At 40.5% G+C, this 18,624-nt stretch overlaps 2 protein-coding genes across 2 annotated transcripts; one reads left to right on the top strand and one right to left on the bottom strand.

Moving 5' to 3' along the window:
- The first annotated feature begins 8,936 nt into the window (after nucleotides 1-8,936).
- Nucleotides 8,937-14,109, top strand: si:dkey-19b23.8 (low density lipoprotein receptor adapter protein 1). Its single transcript, XM_028564334.1, has 3 exons — nucleotides 8,937-9,259; nucleotides 10,856-11,587; nucleotides 12,365-14,109. Exons 1-3 carry the CDS (start codon nucleotides 9,244-9,246, stop codon nucleotides 12,448-12,450), a joined length of 834 nt encoding a protein of 277 aa, XP_028420135.1. The 5' UTR covers nucleotides 8,937-9,243; the 3' UTR covers nucleotides 12,451-14,109.
- si:dkey-19b23.7 (uncharacterized) lies at nucleotides 13,995-18,012 on the bottom strand. Its single transcript, XM_028564333.1, has 8 exons — nucleotides 17,148-18,012; nucleotides 16,697-16,768; nucleotides 16,485-16,556; nucleotides 16,166-16,365; nucleotides 15,597-15,660; nucleotides 15,345-15,510; nucleotides 14,886-15,083; nucleotides 13,995-14,715 (listed from the first exon to the last, which is right to left on the bottom strand). The coding sequence occupies exons 1-8, from the start codon at nucleotides 17,160-17,162 to the stop codon at nucleotides 14,591-14,593; spliced, it is 912 nt and encodes a 303-aa protein (XP_028420134.1). The 5' UTR covers nucleotides 17,163-18,012; the 3' UTR covers nucleotides 13,995-14,590.
- Between the last annotated feature and the right edge of the window lie 612 nt (nucleotides 18,013-18,624).

The following is an 18,624-nucleotide window of genomic DNA, read 5'->3' on the forward strand; positions in this document are numbered from 1 at the left end:
GAGGGTGTCAGATGTACCCGATTACCCCAGGTTTACGTCACTGACGATGTGCCAAAGTTCACCATATGTATCTCAAAATCAAAAATAATTTATCATATTTATTTTAAACCCTTTAGCTTACAAGAATAGTTCGACATTTCTGGAAATACACTGATTCGCTGAGTGAGGTGAGAAGATACTTCAGCCAGCAGCCGCTTAGCATAGCATAGCATAGCATAGCATAGCATAGCATAGCATAAAGACTGGAATCAGGGGGAAACAGCTAGCCTGGCTCTTTCCGAAGGTAACCAAATCAGACTGCAAGTGCCTCTGAAACAAACAAAACAAATTAAAATGTTAAATCAAGTTAAATCAATCAAAAAAACTAAAGTGTAAAAACTTTGTTATGATTTGACAAATTCTTGGCCAGGAACTGTGACTTCCTTAAGTCTTGTTGTCACCGTGATCAACCAAAACCTTCGTGAAAAAATGTTCTTGATTCTTAAGATAAATTAAGAATTTAAAAACCCATTGGATTATCTGAAAAATGCTAATTTATATTTAATACCGGTATTTATATTACATTTTTGGGTTTTAACTTGAGTATTTAATTTTGTCAAGCTATTGTTTCTCAGTTCACTGCTGGATTCAGTAGAGTCATCTCCTTCAGGACTGGACAGGAAGCCATCTCCTCTTCCTGTTTAGTCTAGATTCTGATTGGACCCTGAGCTCGAGCGCATTTCAACAACAAAGCAGTCAACACCACATTAATCAATTCCTAAATAGAGTTAAAAGTGTCAACAACCAAAGAAAATGCAGTGGAAAGAACTGAAATACAGTCAAAACAAAAGAGAAGTCGCTGCTGACATTTTCCCCCCGCCCTCCTTCAGCTTCCATAATTTCCATTTTTGGACATTAGTTTGCTTTTTAATTAAGTACACTCCATAACTACCTACTGTACCCAATTAGTGTACATGAATACAAAGCACAGCCCAGCGCAGGGAAAGCATTGTGACAAGAGCTATTCAAGTAGCCTGATACCTTCTATTTACTTATCATGAATAGCTCACTCTGGGAATATAGTGGCCTCAAGAGAAAACATTTTTTTATTCAAGGATGTTACATAACTGCTTGATCCATTTTTGGCATACAGTTTCCTGCTGCTGGCTGTAGTAATCACCTATTTCAAAGTTATTATCAGAATAACTTTAAAACTTGAAAATAAGTCTCATGAGTTAAGAAATTCCCCCAGAACCCTTCCTCCTGTCTGGCCTGCTCATGTTATTACACCTAAACCACAACCAGTTAGCTCAGCCAGACAAAGAAAAAAAAGAAAGGAAATTAGCTCATCAGCAGACTGACGCAACCCTCATGTAAAGATAACTAGAGGAGAAAAAAGCAAACGCTGTATGTCATTCCCTCTTCCCCACTGGCCCATTAAAATGCCTTATTGGGACTTTTGCAGCCGGTTGTCAGGCTGACAGCTACTTTTTGTTATCTTTTTTTTTATTTGGTCAGACCTCATAACGTCCCTCAGACATTCTGAGTCATGTGATTCCTGTGGAGGTCGGGTCATTTGGCCACTTGCTCGTCATGGGACCTTGGCCAAGTGGGACGTGCTGTAGGAAATTAAACAATAACATTTTCGGTAAAGATAAATAGACAACTAGCTTTCCTGTAAGGAAAAGGCAGAAGTCAGTGTCCAGTTAAATATTCTTGGAAAAGGTACACTTCACTTTCTGAAAGCTATTGGAAAACAGCCCATATGTGCTATCAATCTAGGATAAATTACAGAACTCAAATAAAAAGTGTTATTTATAGACCTCATATTTCTAATCCACTGATAACACCTAGGCCTACATCTTCCCTTTTTATCCCAGGTCTGTGTGTTGCAAAAGATATTCTTTCCTGTTTTAGCAGCAGGGCAGGTGAAAACTGAGGTCAACTGAAGTTTGCAGACAACACAGTTTTACATGTAAACCTTGTGTACGTGCAAATAGTTTTAAAGCATAATAATACTCCTACGAGCCTTCGGGCTGCTGGTCAAATGTTGAGCTGTCTCGCATATTTGCACACAGGTAAGCATACAGATTAGCACTTCCTGATATAGATGTTTTTAAACTTTAAAGATCCCATGGCATAAAAATTGCACTTTATGAGGTTTTTTAACATTAATATGGGTTGCCCCAGCCTGCCTATGGTCCCCCAGGGGCTAGAAATGGTGATAGGTGTAAACCGAGCCCTGGGTATCCTGCTCTGCCTTTGAGAAAATGAAAGCTCAGATGGGCCGATCTGGAATCTTGCTCCTTATGAGGTCATAAGGAGCAAGGTTACCTCCCCTTTCTCTGTTTTGCCTGCCCATTATAGAGAGACATCATGGATTTCAAATGAGCAAAGTGGCAGTTGGTCAAGACCACACCCCCACCCTCCACCTTGCCCCCCCCCCCCCCTCTCCTCAGTAGCTACAGACACAGAAATGGCACATCCTAAGGAAAGCTCATTGTGGGACTGGCTCTAGTTGCTGTAATTCTGCACCAAGGCTGAATTTCAGGAAAGAGACTTCAGATACAGTATTAGGGGACCACTAAGGTCTACATAAAAGCATCCAAAGAGCACCCTGTCATGGGACCTTTAAAAACATGAACTTTCTAAATGCGTCCCACTTTGTTTGTTGTTGCTGATACCAGTAGCTCACGAGAGGTTCAATTCAGAGCCAGGCAGTTCCCAAGTAATAAAAAGGCTCAATAGAAAGAAAAAAACAGACTCAAAGATTTTAAAATCATGCTAGCAGCTCTGTGAGGCTGTATTTTAGGCACAGCTTTGAGCTAAATGCTAATGTTAGCATGCTAACATGCTTGCCACGACAATGTTAATGGGTTAATGTTTAGCATGAATAATGTTTACTATATTCCCCTTCTTAGTTTAGCTTGCTAGCATGCTAACATTTGGTAATAAGCACCATGCCGCATTCACGTCATATGGGATTAGTCTATATCGTTTCTGTGACACTTCCGGGATTGCTCTGGTGCCGCAGAAAATTCCGCTAGATGCATGTATTTCTTTGTGTTGGGATTTTATATTCAGTGAATTAATGAGGACTATTGTTGACTGCTCCTCAGATCTCTGCATGGTAGAGTGAAACAGCTAGTTAGACTATCTGTCCAATCTGAGTTTTCTCTCCCACGACTATTTTGCAGCGGCTCTGTGAGAGCTTAGCGCCGCCCATGACGATTCTGATTGGTTTAAAGAAATGCCAATAAACCAGAGCACGTTTACCTCCCATCCCCGAATGCTATGTGGAGTAGCCAGACCCTTCTTCAGTGTGCTTTGGAGGAGGGTCTGGCAAAGCGAGACTATATGGGATAAATGGAAAGAAAAAATATCCCATGTTAACAGTCTGAACCACAACAAGTGGTGGAATAAGCCACGCTTATTTCAAAATATTATGAATTCTGGATGAAACAACTGCATTGGATTGATTGGAAATGTATGATGATATTTTATTATCCATACACATGTCCTAAAAATACACTTTCAGTATTTGATACCTATAAGGGTACATTTTTAATCACCTGTTTTATTTTTTCATCTCTGCAGCGCATATCTAGCCTCTTTTATGTTCACATTCTGCAAACAGTAAACAAGGGGCGATACATCAGATCCACAACTTCCTATAGTTCCACAAAACCAGCAGCTTGTGAAATGCACGTAGCGTATCTAAACTCCAAGCACACAGAAGCACATAAGCTACTGTAGCAACATCCTGCGGAAATCGCCTCTCCTTTAAAGATTTACTGTAAAGAGACATCAAAGCTCCAGCTGCAGCCAAAAAATGGGATGTGTGTGTGAGCTTTAGAAGTGTTTTAAGGTGGCAGTAATGCTCGTGTAAAGATATAAAACCTCTCAGACTGTGAATTCACAATTTATGAGAATATCTAAGTTATCAAATGTAGCAGCCACCCATCTCTTCTCTTTCTCCTTCATCAGTCATTTCCTCAGATTCGATTCTTTGAATTAAGGCAAATAACAGGAAAACCTGACTATGCAGCCAGCATACAATGAACCCCACCAACAACGACTTCTCTTCTGAGTAACTGAGCCATTTCCTTCTATGAAACCAGAGGCCCGTTGTACTTGTTCAGGAAGGTGTAACCAAGGAGCGGGTAAAGACTTTGATTTATATGACTGAATCCCGTAAGCAGCTATTGTAACTTGATTGGATTCAACACAACTCTTACTGTTTCACATAATACCAACATGCTGTATTATCTATATTCTTCATAACTCCAGTTAGGCTATGTCATATTTCCAACACACTGAACTTGTGATCCCATCAACTTACTGGAACTTCTGCATTGTTTTCTGTAGTACTTTGCCATGAAAAAGCTAAATCATGCTCACAATTGAGACATGTATCAGCTAGAGATTAACAGACAAAATTATGCAACACACCTATGCTGTGATTATGAGGCTTGAATTGGATGGCTCTTTAACACACTTGTCATGCAGGACACTTGTCATACCATACATGGACCAAAAAAAAGAACTCCTCCCCATAGTGTTCTCTATTGTAGTAGATATTTGAGAACAGTGCAGAGTGCCCCATAAATCTGCAGTTACCATTCCTGTTTTCATATCTCCACGCCTCGTCCAACTTCCTCCTTCAGGTAGATGCTCTGCTGGAACAGACTGTACAGGTGTGTGTGGTATTTGAGTAAATAACAACAAAAGCTAGTGTGACAAGAAATGAGGCTGGGAAAATGACTTGCCAACATCATGTCATCATCATTCATAGTTATAATCAGACATGATGTTGGTAAGCTAAACCTTTATTGTTCCCCTGTGGATCAATAAAGATCTATCTTATTTGGATCAAATGTGGCAGAAGGACCATGGTTTGTACATAAATTACAATATTTTCTATTATTCTTTCAGTGTAATTAAAACCATTAAAAAATCTCATTTTAGATGTGTCCTGGCTAAGAAAAGCAGCAATAACAAGGAGTTAGAGACAAACAACATAAGACGGTAACACAAGATATGCCACAAGGTCAGAATTAAACAGAAATGATCAAATCTTCAATAAAAATTAATAGTACAATTATAGAAACAACCTACCTGTCATCTTTAAACAACCCAAGAGCTGTCTAACCATAAAAATAAATAAGACCAATTACTTAATGACGCTAACATAGCCACATATATGTTTTATTATCGACTTCCAAAATGGCAGCTGTAAACATTTCAATTATTTCAATATTTATATAATGTTTACTTGCTTTATACATGGTGAAACATATTATTTGTTCAGTAGGTACGTTAACAAGACTAAGAGACTACAGCCATGCTCTGTGAGGCTGTATACATCAATGGACCTTACTGTAAGCACACTGGCACTTATAGCTTAGCTTAAATGCTATGCTGACAATGCTAACGTGCTACTGTTTAGCAGGTATAATGTGAATGGTATGTAGAATGGCATATTGTTCACAATCTAAATTTAGTGTGCTAGCATGCTAACAGTTTAGGACAAAGTACTGCCCATGGGGATATATTTTTTTCACGCTAGCAACGTAGCTAAAGCGTGATTGACAGCTCTGGTAATTATCATATGAAGGTAAAAGTTCATGACATTCTTTTTATAATAGCACTGGTTGTAATGGTGCCAGGCACAGATAGTGATGTGTTTTTTGCTTCAATAAGACTCAGAGATAGCAAACTGGAATGTTGCCTTTATTGTTGACAAGCTGCCTTCATTATTGACAAGCATAGCTACTGTAGATATTAGTAAATGCCAATGAAAATTGATTTACAGCAGTTTAGAAAAAAGGAACTGGGCATAAAACATTTCTACCACAGACGGGTGGGAGCCTAGGGTCAGTTTACTTCCTAAATTGTATGTATTTGCTTTGCTTCCAAGAATAGAAGTATTACATCCCTGTTTCACTTTTCAAAAAACTGTATGACAACCAAAACAGAGATCACAACCCTGTTAATGCTGGCAACTGTTCTAAGAAGCCAGATAACTCAATAAACCGGCTTCTTAGAACAACACCTCTGGTTTTTAAGACTGGTACACTAGAGGTGTAATAGCCGCTAGATCTGGGTCAGTTATTCCCTTTGTTTAGTATGAATTAGAAGCTAATCTCATCAACAAACACTTAATCTTCCGCTCTCAGCGACTTGCTCCTGTCTTGTCAAAGGCACTCTATGATCTTGTTGCTTAAAATCCCCAAATTCCCACCCAGCTCAGCTGTGAACTGTGTTGACTTTGGCTATTCAAAAAGCTGATTTGTCATTAAGTGTTGCTTTCTTAAACCGTCCATTTTCCTTCGCCCTGCTTCTTGCTGTAGTCCGAGATTGTCTTTGTTTCCCCACAATGAATATAATTACCTCCTGAGAGGTTTAGAACCTTGGTTGGTTTCATTCCCAAGTAGCAGTCGAGACATTTGAATTAATGGCTGCCAAATAGTTTCTGAACAATTGGGTGTGTCTGTAATAGCGCCCACACCTACTGATACTAATGTCTTGTAGCTAATTGTCTAGTCTAAAAAAAGACATTCTCTCTGATTCTGAAGGATTGACTTTTTAAAAATAATGGTTTATATAGCTGCAAATTCTTCTGCTCCATGAATATTTAACAAAACTACAGCCATCTTTGAGGCTGTACTTAGGTGCTGTGGTACTTTAAGCTAAATGCTAACATCAGCAAGATCACATGCTCACAATGACATTGCTAAAATGCTGATATTTTTAGCAGGATAAGTTAAGATCTCGGCTTGATGATTGTGATAGATGAAAAGTCAAGGGTTAAACATAGTTATAACATTTCATCTTGATGGGAACATTAATATCTTTCCTAAATGTCATGGCATAATAGTTGTCGAGAAATTTCACTGAAAAACAAACCTCATGGTGACACTGTAGGAAAAGTCACAGGATCACTAAAGTTATTAGGATACATTGCCTGGGAACCGTAAATATATGTACAAAATTGGTGCAAATTTCATGGGGGGAAAAAAGAAAATTTTATGTCAATACATCCAAATGGTGGTGCTAGAGGAAATAAATCAGGGAGTCACTAAAGTTGGTTGGATTTATCCTCTAGGGAGCATCAAGTATTTACAAAATTTCACATCAATCTATCCAATAATTGTCGACCAACATTCCCATTCAGAGGGTTTTTAGCAAGATGCAATATTGCTAAAAAAAACAAATAGGGCTCCAGAGCTGCATCTACACTCCTGCCTGTGCCACAGTTTGGATGCTGACTCTGTTCTTGCTGCCTGTTGTGAGATACGTATAAAGGGTGGGTGCCTGTATGAGATGGTCCATTATGTCACCGGTGCCCCAAGAATAGTTTCAGTGTGTCCTGCTAGGCATGAGGCGAGTGTGACGTTCAGAACTTAACTGTTGTTGGGCCAAACCCAGAAGAAACAGGGGCCCTACTGTTTCCCCACATCAGGCACACCCAGCCAGACACACACCCAGCCAGCCAGACACACACACACACACACACACACACACACACACACACACACACACACACACACACACACACACACACACATGGAACCGTTTAAGGTTTTCCCTCTGCCACTGTTCAAAATGCCCTCAGAATAAACAGTTAAAGCAGATCTGAACTAGTGAGGCCAGTGATCCCCATTAGAGACGGGCTGTGACGCAATGTGAAGGCAATGAAAGGTAGGGCCTACTGGGTTTCAGATGTTTCCTCTAAGCCTTGTGTTGCATATACTCACAGTAAGACTTTCAGTTGGTAGAGCATGATGCCACGGGCTTGTGAAATGAAGAAAACTTCTTGTCGTAGCCTACATTTAAACATCTTCATTAGTCATGTAAATGCAAAAATATAAAAGGTTATCAAAATTCATTTAAACAAAGCTTTTTAATTAGTGCTGAATGATTAGTCAATTAATCAGTTTGTTGATTGACAGAGAATTAAATAACAACTTTGATAATCTGTTAATCATTTAAGTTATTAAAAAAAACTAAAATGTCAACGAATTGTCTTCTCTCACACTTATATCGCTGTATAGATCTACTTATTGGGTTTTGAAATGTTGATGGACAAAATCAGATGTTTAAAGATGTCAGCTTCTTTCATTGAGGTATTTTAAATGCATTATGTGGACCTCATGAGCTCCTGGGGATTTAAATAAATATGTGTATGTTAGATGAGCATTTACCAGTGTTTATTTTTACATGCTAAATGGTATAAGTATAAGTAATGGTATTAAGTATCACCTCGCAGAAGTCAAAATCAGGCTGTGTTGCAGCTTTTGTTAAATGAAGGGTGATAATTCAAAGACAATATGTTGTACGCATTATTTAAAGTGGACTAAATAAGACCGCATATGTTTAAGACTCAATGTGCGGTCAAACATTGTTCAAACCCACACAAATGTAATTCAAGTTCTAGTGGAGAGCCCAAAAAATAACAAACATGTTAGGCTGAATATTTTGGGGAAATTTGAAATGCTGCACAAGACGTCTAGAACATTTTAATTTTAAGGAACCATAAAAGCCAGGTGTCTTGTGTTTGAATATTTTACTCAGTGTAAACATCATATTTGCTTCAATGAAGAGCAAATACAGCATTTACACTATGCCATAATACTGTCACACTGTTTGAAATTAGTAGATTTTAATCTTAAACTATGACAAGGGGGAGTGTAAATATGTAGCCTGACATAAACAAGGTATGCCATAGGCCTACATTTCCCTTAAAACACCAATGCCAGTATAAAAACAAAATGATTGATATATAATTGTTATCCATCCTGCCATGTAGCCTAATGCAAATCTCTTCTATTGTAAATCGTCACTTCTTTTCCCCTCAGACCTCCCTCTGCTCATACATCAACCAGCCCTCTCACTGCTCTGCTCGTCCACGTGTGTGACGAGCTCGCGCCTACGCTGTTTTAAAACGGTTGTCCCGCGAGCTCCGATTCACTCAACTCATTGACGTCGAGCAGGGAGGGAACGGAGGACATGATTCAGTCTGTATACGTCTCGTTTATTTGCGCACGAGCAACACAGAGCTTACTGAAAACCAGTTACCGACAGTGCGCTTAATCGATTAATTTTTATATATACCTTTTAATTGACAGTCAAACGGGGTTTGTGTCAACCTGCAGGACAGGAGACTTCCTCCTGCCCAGTGTGTGTGTTTTAAAAAAAAAAAAAAAAAAAAAAATCACGGAACTCAGCGGTTCACCTGAGGCGCACGGGGACATCGTTTGCATGAAACTGTGGGCAGGTAAGACACGCTTTTGAAAAGTTCGAAATCATAATTTCATTCATAATGGTAATTTAGACAGAAATGTACCTGGTTTTCGACTGTGACAGTTTTACGTGACCCTTCAGTGCTCGCCGAACAGCACTCTTAAATCTGCCAATTTAAAGTTACCTCGCTCATTTCTGAGACTAGACGTCGCACAGCACACTTCTTTCCGCTTAAGTAATCACTTATATGTTGGTTAATTCGGCATACAAGGAAGGAGAACATGACGTGAAGAATAAGTGTTTAAAATGGTTTCATCTCAAGTTCTATCTTGTATGGTGCATCCTGAAATTAACAATAGAGCCTTAATATAACCTGTTAGCTGACATTTGCCTGTACTATATTTGTGTGTTTGCATCATATTAAGAATTAAGTATGGGGCAATAATCTCTCCATGTTTGTTCTACAGGAAAAAGTGGTACATACTGTATAAGCAGAAATGTTCTGTCCACTTCCAAAGGCTCCTTACGACAACATAATGGACTGTTTGGATGTGACAGCTCTTTGCACGTCAGATTGAGTAGTTGTTTATTCAGATCACATTAGAAGTGATGCACATGAAGCCTTACCTGGATGTACATTTTGGTTGTGTTTGTTTGATTTAAAAATTGTGTGTGTGTGTGTACATGTTTGTAACCCACACGTGTAACTGTATATGTGCATGCCCTGGGTTGGCCGAGGCTCTAGGTCAACTTGCATCTCTTTTTGTGATGTGACAAACTCACAGAAGCATGCCATTGTTTGTAGGAGAAATATTTAGGAGGGGAATGCAAAGCTGTTTCCTGCGCAGGGGGTTGATTAACAATGGCCGCCGCAACCTCGGAACAGTCGGTGGTTCTCTCTGCAACTCACTTCTGAGGAGCTAGGATGTTGAAAGAATGGCCAAGAAAAGAGAAAGGAGAGGAAAAAATAAAGTTCAACACAATGGAGAACAGGCAGTTCTGTGGGTTTGGAGGATGGGAGACAATGGGAGGCTAGATGTGGACGTTGTATAAGACTGGAGTTGGCAAGGTCACAGAATTGTCCAGTATCTAAAAGCATGGTGATATGAATGTTTGTAATACTTGGCACAGGGTTGACTTTGAACATGGCTATGTACCTGGGGTAACCGGTGTCACTTTTGTGTGTTACGGTAACCTTTAATTTATTTTGACATGTTTCCATTCATCAGTGTGTTTGTATGCCTCTTAAGGGTTCACTGCTGTAAGGACAAAGCCCAAACCAGACTGTAAATATTTAATGACTGGTGTCTGTGGTGAATGAATATTCCTCACATGCGTCACCTTCGTATCTGGTCCTGTTTGGTGGCCTTTTGTTTTTCCATGCTGCGGTACAAGGTGTGCTGACTGCATGTTTAGTTTTTTTTCCACATGATAGAGTTGAAAAGAAAACTCTTAAAAATGAAGGGTTGCTTTATATTGAGGAGATAACTCAACTCAATGTCAAAACAACCCATTTCTAAGAGAAACCCTGTCCTTGACCTTATTTAAATCGGAACAATCTGTCCCACTTAATTATTCCTCTGCTAACTTCACGGTCTTATTTTTTTTTTTTTTTTTTTCTTCATTTCAGATAAAAGCAGTGGATGCAACTGTGCTCCATTTATAGAAGAAAAGTGGAAGAGTGGGAGAGGCTCTGAAGAGGACCAGCTGACAACCGGCAGATACGCCTCAGCTGAAATTTCCTCCAAACCCAGCCTGAAACGTACCATGTCTCTCAGCACATTTCACCTCATGCAGACTCTTAAGAACTCTCCGGCTGCGCTACGTCGCCGCTTTCGCCGCGACCGCACAGAATCCTTATCCCACGGCGACCCTCTTTTTAAGGTCCACTACCTGGGCACAGAGAAAATCTTCTCCCTGGATCGAGAGCAGGCCCACGACGCTATTAGCCGCCTGCTGGAAGGTATCGCAAATGGGAAAAAGCTGAGCAAAGATCACGCCCTCGTGGTGCGCCCAAGGTACGTCGAGGTCAAGGAACTGAGTACAGGTCGGCAGCTAACGAAGACGTACCTGCAGGACATTGCGTACTGTGCCGCGGACGCCAACCGGCCCAATGTGTTTTTATACATCTGCAAACATCAGGGGCAGCAGCTGCAGTGTCGAGTGTTCTGGTGCAGCCGTGCAGAGCGGGCACTAGACATGACTGCTTGTCTGGCACATTCTTTCCAGCGGGCACTGAGCGACTTGCAGGACGGCTCGGCCACGCTGCAGCCAGGAGAGGTGAAGGGGAAACGCGGAGAGGAGTCGCCCAAATCTGCCGCCATCTCAAAGAGCTCTACGCTGCCATCCAGTCTGGGAAAAGGTGAGGCTTCACAAAACATTTAAGTACTTGTTCAGCTTTCTTGTCCATTTTAATCAGTGAGTTAGTTTACATCTAAAGGTGACGAATTAAAGATTGCTTCGCCACATCAGATCATGTGAATAGCACTAGAGTCGGAGGCCGCAGGGATGGCACTTAACTGCTACTCTGCTAAGCTAGGCTAATTCCCTTTAGCTAGTTAACGTAGTGTTACTTTTTTCTTAGATTTACTGCCTTATGTATGTGGCATAATAAACTCAATTACTAAGATGTATGGGCATTTTTAATTTGAAAAATAAAATTAGCTGCCTTGGTTTTCTACTAGACTACGATTTTTCACCCTCAAATAACAATTGTTTTTTTATAGCAAAGTAAGTTTAATATTTTTAACAGATGTCTGATGGCTTAATTTTAACGGAATATGTGGTTGTTGCATTTTGGCTTTGTAAGGCAGAATAGTTCTTTGGTATACGATTTAAAGAACCATTTCCCTGATTCATTGTCCTTAGCATACATTCTGCTTTTGCTCTCAAAGTTGTTTAGAAAGATAAGATTGCTTAAGGCGCCGTTGGAGCAAGCACATTTAGTGAAAGTAATGAAAACCAAGTGCTGAAGTAGTAAATGAATTACCTTACAGGACACTTTATAGTCTGGGTTGACAAACTAATGAGGCTGGTTGGATGCTACTAATTAACATTTTAAACACCAGTGTTCACTTTTCATTTGCAGCTGCCAAGCTAACACCACTGACTAATCACTGACTGTGTCTTTTCTTTTCAGTTCGCTGGAAGAAGAGGGGCTCTGTGTCCCACAGCCCTCTCCGAGCCATCACGAGACGAGGATCGGCCTCTGACGGCTGGAACTGAACCCCCCGATTTTACCCCTTTTTTTTTTTTTTTCCTTTCTTTTTTTTTAAACATGGGACCACGTTAACCTGATGACAACCTCAAGGATGACAGCACTGATCGGAGGGAGGGAGTGATTACGAGACAGAAGGACAAAGGGGCTGAAAACGGGAAGTGGTGAAAGTACATATTTGGATGTATGAGGACTTGGGAGATGATGTTGCCATAATCGGTGAGCGTTTTGACTTGAAGGTTTTTGACGCAGCAAAGTTGTCTGACTTTTGCAATTGTGGCGTCTAATGTAGCACAAAATGCTGTTGACGGCTGCCTTTGTTCACCTGCCAACAACTATGGTAGGACTCGAGACTGGCTGCAAGCCATTTGTGGACCAGACTGGATAATTTCCGTACCTTTTTTATTTTTTATTTTTGGTTGGCTTGTTTGTTTCTAAGTAGTCTACTTGATACTTAAGCCACCAAAGAGTTTGGTCTGTTGGAATAGGACAATTAAACCAACAATGATAGCAGCTGTTGGCCAAATGATCAACAGATGAAAGTGAAAAACTGGAAAAAGATGACAAGCTGTTTCTTTTTTTTTGTTTTTTTTAAGGCAGACTTTTATTTAACTGGCATTTGTGACAGGTTGTGATTTATTATTTGTTTTTAACCCTGTGGCACTACTAGGTTTCTCTTCTTTTTTTCTTTTTCTTTTTTTAATTGAATGGACAAAACCACCCTTTTAATCTATGTTGTGAGTTTTGGCAAAGATTACACAGATGCCAAGATAGAGAGGGGGAAAATGCAGGCGTGTCATACAAAGTAAAAATGATTAGTCTGTAATGAACATAAATGCAGTTAGTAATTTCTGAGCACATCTGAACACATCAGTTTAATTCCAAATGTCTTACGTTTTTAAGGTAGCTGCAGCACCTGGATTGTAGATGGAAAAAAAATCGACCCTAGCAAAACGTGCAGGGTCGACAAAATCCTCCCCTCATCCTGCAAAAACAAAAAAACAGATCCTATCTGTCCACTGCGACTAATTATTTGCATTTATGTGGGGTAAAGCACACTCTGCCATGACTTGTGGGTTTGTTTGCGTCCGAACACTGGGAACGCTGTGTTCCCATGTGAAGCCTCTGTGTGGAATGCGCAGCCATGCACCTGCATTCCAATAGGAGGGGGAGGGAGGAGGTTTGTGAAATGTCCAACCATGACTTTGCATATGGAGCAGCCTCGTCAGTAGATGCTACAGTGTGCTTCTTATGCTGAGCCCTCGACTTGTTCACATTCCCAAAGCCATAAAAGGTGCCTTAACTACGCATTGATACGTGCAGTATTGCATAACGTGCTCTCATGATGGTGATTTCTGTCTTATGGTTTACAAATGAGAGACTTGAGAATTAGTGGTACACCCTGAGACTACCATTCATTTTGTGTTTTCTGACCAAAACTAAGCTAGCAATGTTGCGTTTTTTTTGTTTTTTTTTTAAACCGGAAAGACGTTTTTGACTGATGTGCCACAAGGTTTTTATCAGTTAATTTTAACATTTTGTACTCGTGATGTATTGTAATTACAAACGGCGCAGCCCCAATCTCAGAAAAGGGGTTAAAGTGCCTGCTTTATTTTATTGTACATATTTATGTATTTTATGAAATTATTAAAACCTTTTATACAACACTTGTTTGTCTACACGCTTTTTCATTCTGCTCTAATTTTCAAGAAGACATATTTAACCAGCTTTAACTTCTGTAGCTTTGACCCTGATAAATTATTCTGTTTCGCTCAACTTGTCAAAATGTTATATTTGGCCTGAAGAGTGTTTGTGGGAGAGCAGGATTAAAGAGTTTGGGGGTGGCAGGGAAGAACATTCAGAGAGGTCCTGGGATGTTTACTCTCAGTCCTGTGAGTCATTTCCCAGGGTTATTTCTCCAGTGTTTTCACATTTTCAAAATGTGACCACTGTTCAACTATAGTAAATATACTGTGTAGCCTTAAAAGAAATAGGTTTGTACAGTGTGTACTGTATACAATATGAAAGCAGCAAGACAAAGAATTTTTGAATACAGTCATTCTAATGACATTTCACACATTTAAACCTATTTTCTTTTTTTTTTTTACAAGAAGTCCGTGAAAGTGGATCAAATGCAAACCATTCAAGTCACTCCTCTCCAGAAGAGTCCTGCACTGTGGGACTACCGGCCAACCCCGAGCTCTCCCTGTGTCGCTGTAACTCCAGCAGGGACTGGACGTGAAGACGCCTCAGAGGCTTTACCTCCTCGACCACTGAAAGGAGAAACCTAATGTCAAAAACTGTCACTGATACCTCAAAATTCAATGTGGAAGGGCTATATGTTGGATTTCTTTGTAATGTAGCTAAACAGCATCACCTGCTGGTCTCAATGATCATAATAGTGATGTACTGTACTTCTCTAGGACTTTACAAGATTTCCTACCTTTGTCATAGTGCAACTCATCCCGGTTTCTGTAAACCACATACATCTCCAGGAAGTTGAGGAGAGCGCCTGTGACGAGGAAGCGGTCAGGGAGGGGAAGACTTTTGATGTAACGCATGTCCAGGGCGAAGGGGTTGGAGGGAGACGGAACGGTGCACAGACACACCAGCTCACTGATGATGTCCCACACGCGGATCCCTAAAAGAAACATTTTGCATGCATTTTTTATTTTTTTATTTTATTGTACTAAACATTTGTAAAAGTCTAGCAGAGTATAGTAATGTCGAAGCACCTAAAGTTTTTTTCCACACACCTAATCCACAACAAACAGTTTCTATGAAGGGTAAACTCAAGCAAAGACATCTGTGTCTGATTTAACTCATGGAAAGTGTAATTATTAAATCTGTGCAGTGAAACAATAGCTCTTTCATGTTCGGATTCCTCACATTGTTTCCATACCTCCTGTCTGCCAGTCTGCGATGGACTTGAGTTTCATGGGCGTGTCCTTAACCATCGAATCGGTGCCTCCGATGTTGACCAGGCGCTCGTGATTAGAGCGTATCCAGGCGTAGGGGCGTCCGTACTTGACGTAGCCAGCCAGTAAAAACAGAGTGCAATTCACCTCCTGTTAAGGGACAAAGTCGAGGCCATGAGACTTGAGTGAGAAAGTTAGCGGTTGGAAGAGTAAGACTGGCCGAAGGTAGCACTTACAGGCACGGCTATCTCTCTTTCACTGGGAGAGGCGGGGAGGAGATGCTCCTCACTGCTGGGGTCCCTGAGGACAGAGGTCAACCAATGTGTTTGTGTCTAAAGTCTGCCAGCAAGACATTAAAAACACTCTGCTTGTTTTGTTTTTCAATCTCAATCTAATTTACAATCCTCTATAAAATTGAGAAAATCAGCTAATCTGTAATCTAAGATGCAATCACTTTGTTTCCCACTTTTTTTTTTGTTGCCGATCAACCAACTGATTTTCAGCACTTTAGTGACGTATTTATTCAAAGTGGAACCATTCTGCTTGTCATGCAAGATGGGCAACAGTAGTCAATTCTAGGCCACATAATTGCCGTATCAAAGCATCATTATAGTGAGTATTTAGTTTTGTACAAAACTAACAGGAAGTGATGCACCAATGGATGTCAGCATGCTACTTCATCAAACTGTTTCCCAATTTCAGATTTGAAAACATTACAAATATGTCACAATCACCGTGAGCTTTCCCTGAAACTAAACACATATACAGTTTTCTATTTCCAGACACACAACGTGGCATCAATCACCTGACGGTCTGTGGCTGTGTCTTGGTGGGTGTGTGCAACGGAGGGTCTTTTGGGCCTGGACGCTCCCCGGGCAGAGGAGAGCTGCTCCGGCTGTGCAGGCTGGGGGAGCTGCTGCTGGGGGAGACATCGCTGCTGTTACAGCTGCTGGTGTCCGACAGGGAGGAGGCTCTGGAGACCACAAACCCTGGGGAACGCCAACCCTGCAGGACAGGACAGGTAGGGGGGAACAGGGTCATTCCTGCAGTCACTGATGATGATAAACACACGAGGACTACATGCAAGTGAGATGTACTGTATGTGTTTTTCTACAGAAACTAACCAGATCCTCATTAACGACTGTCAACAGCAACTCCTCTTTCCCTCTTAGCCAAGGCTGGAAGTATTTAAAGCCCTGCAACACAAACAAGATTATTTCCAAGAAATAGTTTGACCATGTTAACTGTGTGTGTGTGTGTGTGTGTGTGTGTGTGTGTGTGTGTGTGTGTGTGTGTGTGTGTGTGTGTGTGTAATCATCTCTGTGCATTCACTAACCTGTAATGATCCAAGTAAGGCCAGGTCACTTAGAAATCGCTGCAGTTTCCTCCTCTGCTCCCTCTCTCGTTTCTATTTACACATCACACAGACACAGTCACAGAGGATGTAAAAGGCAAGATACACATTAGCTAATTATACTAAAGCTTAATTTTTTCAATTCTGATATAAATATTCTTCCATCAGCCCAACCCAGTCTAGTATCCTAGCAACACATGCAACGCCTCCTCACAGCATCCAGCATCTTGACAATAAAGTCGTTATATTAAACGATGCACAATATGGACAATGCAGAAATTGAGTGTAAAAAGGTGACATTACATGCAACAAAATGCATCAGGCCGACTCGCTTTACATAGGCCTATAATCTTTCGATTATATCGATTAATCTTTTCGAATTCAAAATCCTGCAGCTGATAAGAGAGCAAATTATGAAGGAAAGAGAACTCACGCTGCCGCTGCTCATCTTGTACCAAATTGCAAACAACGTCGTCTCCTTCACATGCGATCATGGCGTGCTTATGCAAATACTAAAACCTTACATTGTGCTGAATTATTTTCCTGGTCAGCTGCTATGGTGATACACAGACAGGCCGAGCCGAGGTTTTGTTCTCCTCGGGTGTTGTCTCTTTGATGGTCACTGTCGCAGCATGAAGTTGGTTTGGTTCTGGGGATGGGACGCCCCTAGCGGCCATATTGGATGACTACCATTCAAAGCTTAAATCTGCAATAGGCCTACTACTACTCAAAATCTGACCGCAAAAACGATGGTTTCACTTTGTTGCAAAGCAGCAAAATATAATTTACCATTTAAAGGTCCCATATTGTAAAAAGTGACCTTTCCATGTCTTTTATAATTATAAAGCAGATCGAGGTGCTATAATACTGTTACAGTATCAAAACGCTCAATCCATGGAGAAATGCACACGCCATTTTCTGGTCTACATATCCCTGCCTCTGCTGAATTATTTTTATCCCTGGTTGGGACAAAATGCCCCCCCCCTCAAAGTGATCAATGCTACTTCACCAATAGACCATATATTATATACCTAAAATAAAAGTATTTTAACTAAGTAAAGCACTGTAGCGTGAACACATTGCCATAAAAGATCAAATCTGAGTAGCAGTTGCTGGTTGTATTTAGATGCTACCAGTGTTGGGAGTAACGCGTTACAAAAGTAACGCAATTACAGTAATGTATTCCTTTTTGCTGTAACGCAGTAATATAACGCATTACTAATTCAATTTCGGTATTATACCAGTTACAATCTCAGTAACGCAAGTTACAACGCATTTTAACGCAACATTTTTTAAGAATTTCCCAACACCGCGAAACGTTTGTTCACAGAAAAAAAGCCCTGAGTATTATTTCATAACATCTGTGTCCCAACAGGTGACGGTAAGTCAGCGCGGACAGCAGTGTGTCCGAGCCGCTGACAGATTTAATCATGTCGGGAATTAATGTTTAGGCTTGCTACACGTAAATATGATTGCATTTTATCAGCCATAGAGAGTAACTCTGCCTGTAGTGGAATGGCTTCGAATGGCGACCAAAAACGCTTGTCTTTTACTGTGACCATTTACTGTTCAATATGTTGCAGTTTTACACACAAGAAAGTGAGCAACTTAGCTTGACGGAGATGTTTGCATCTAGGGTCTCACGTTCGTCTCAACACAAGCTAGCAAGAGTACACAACAGACAACTTCCGTGTAGGCTACTTCAAAATAAAAGCACTTCCTGTGACGGTTCGCAGTAAAACTAAATTACTGTTAAATAAGGTTGTGTACCTTTTCACATATCAGCTGTAAATCAAGTAGGCTACTGTAAATAATGTAAATAGTGAGTTTTAATCGCACTACAATTGACCATTTCCTTTAGACTGTTTTACACTAAACAACATGAATTTCTTTTTCAAAGTGCTTTAAAC

The sequence above is a fragment of the Perca flavescens genome, chromosome 19 (genome assembly GCF_004354835.1).
Source record: "Perca flavescens isolate YP-PL-M2 chromosome 19, PFLA_1.0, whole genome shotgun sequence".
NCBI classification, from domain to species: domain Eukaryota; kingdom Metazoa; phylum Chordata; class Actinopteri; order Perciformes; family Percidae; genus Perca; species Perca flavescens.

Bases quoted from the DNA above. Each gene is read 5' to 3' on its own strand.
- si:dkey-19b23.8 (XM_028564334.1), top strand. The intron at 11,588-12,364 runs GTGAGGCTTCAC...TTTTCTTTTCAG, and splicing joins GCCATCCAGTCTGGGAAAAG to TTCGCTGGAAGAAGAGGGGC.
- si:dkey-19b23.7 (XM_028564333.1), bottom strand. The intron at 16,557-16,696 runs GTTAGTGAATGC...TTTGTGTTGCAG, and splicing joins CCTTACTTGGATCATTACAG to GGCTTTAAATACTTCCAGCC. The intron at 14,716-14,885 runs GTAGGAAATCTT...TTCTCCTTTCAG, and splicing joins TGAGTTGCACTATGACAAAG to TGGTCGAGGAGGTAAAGCCT.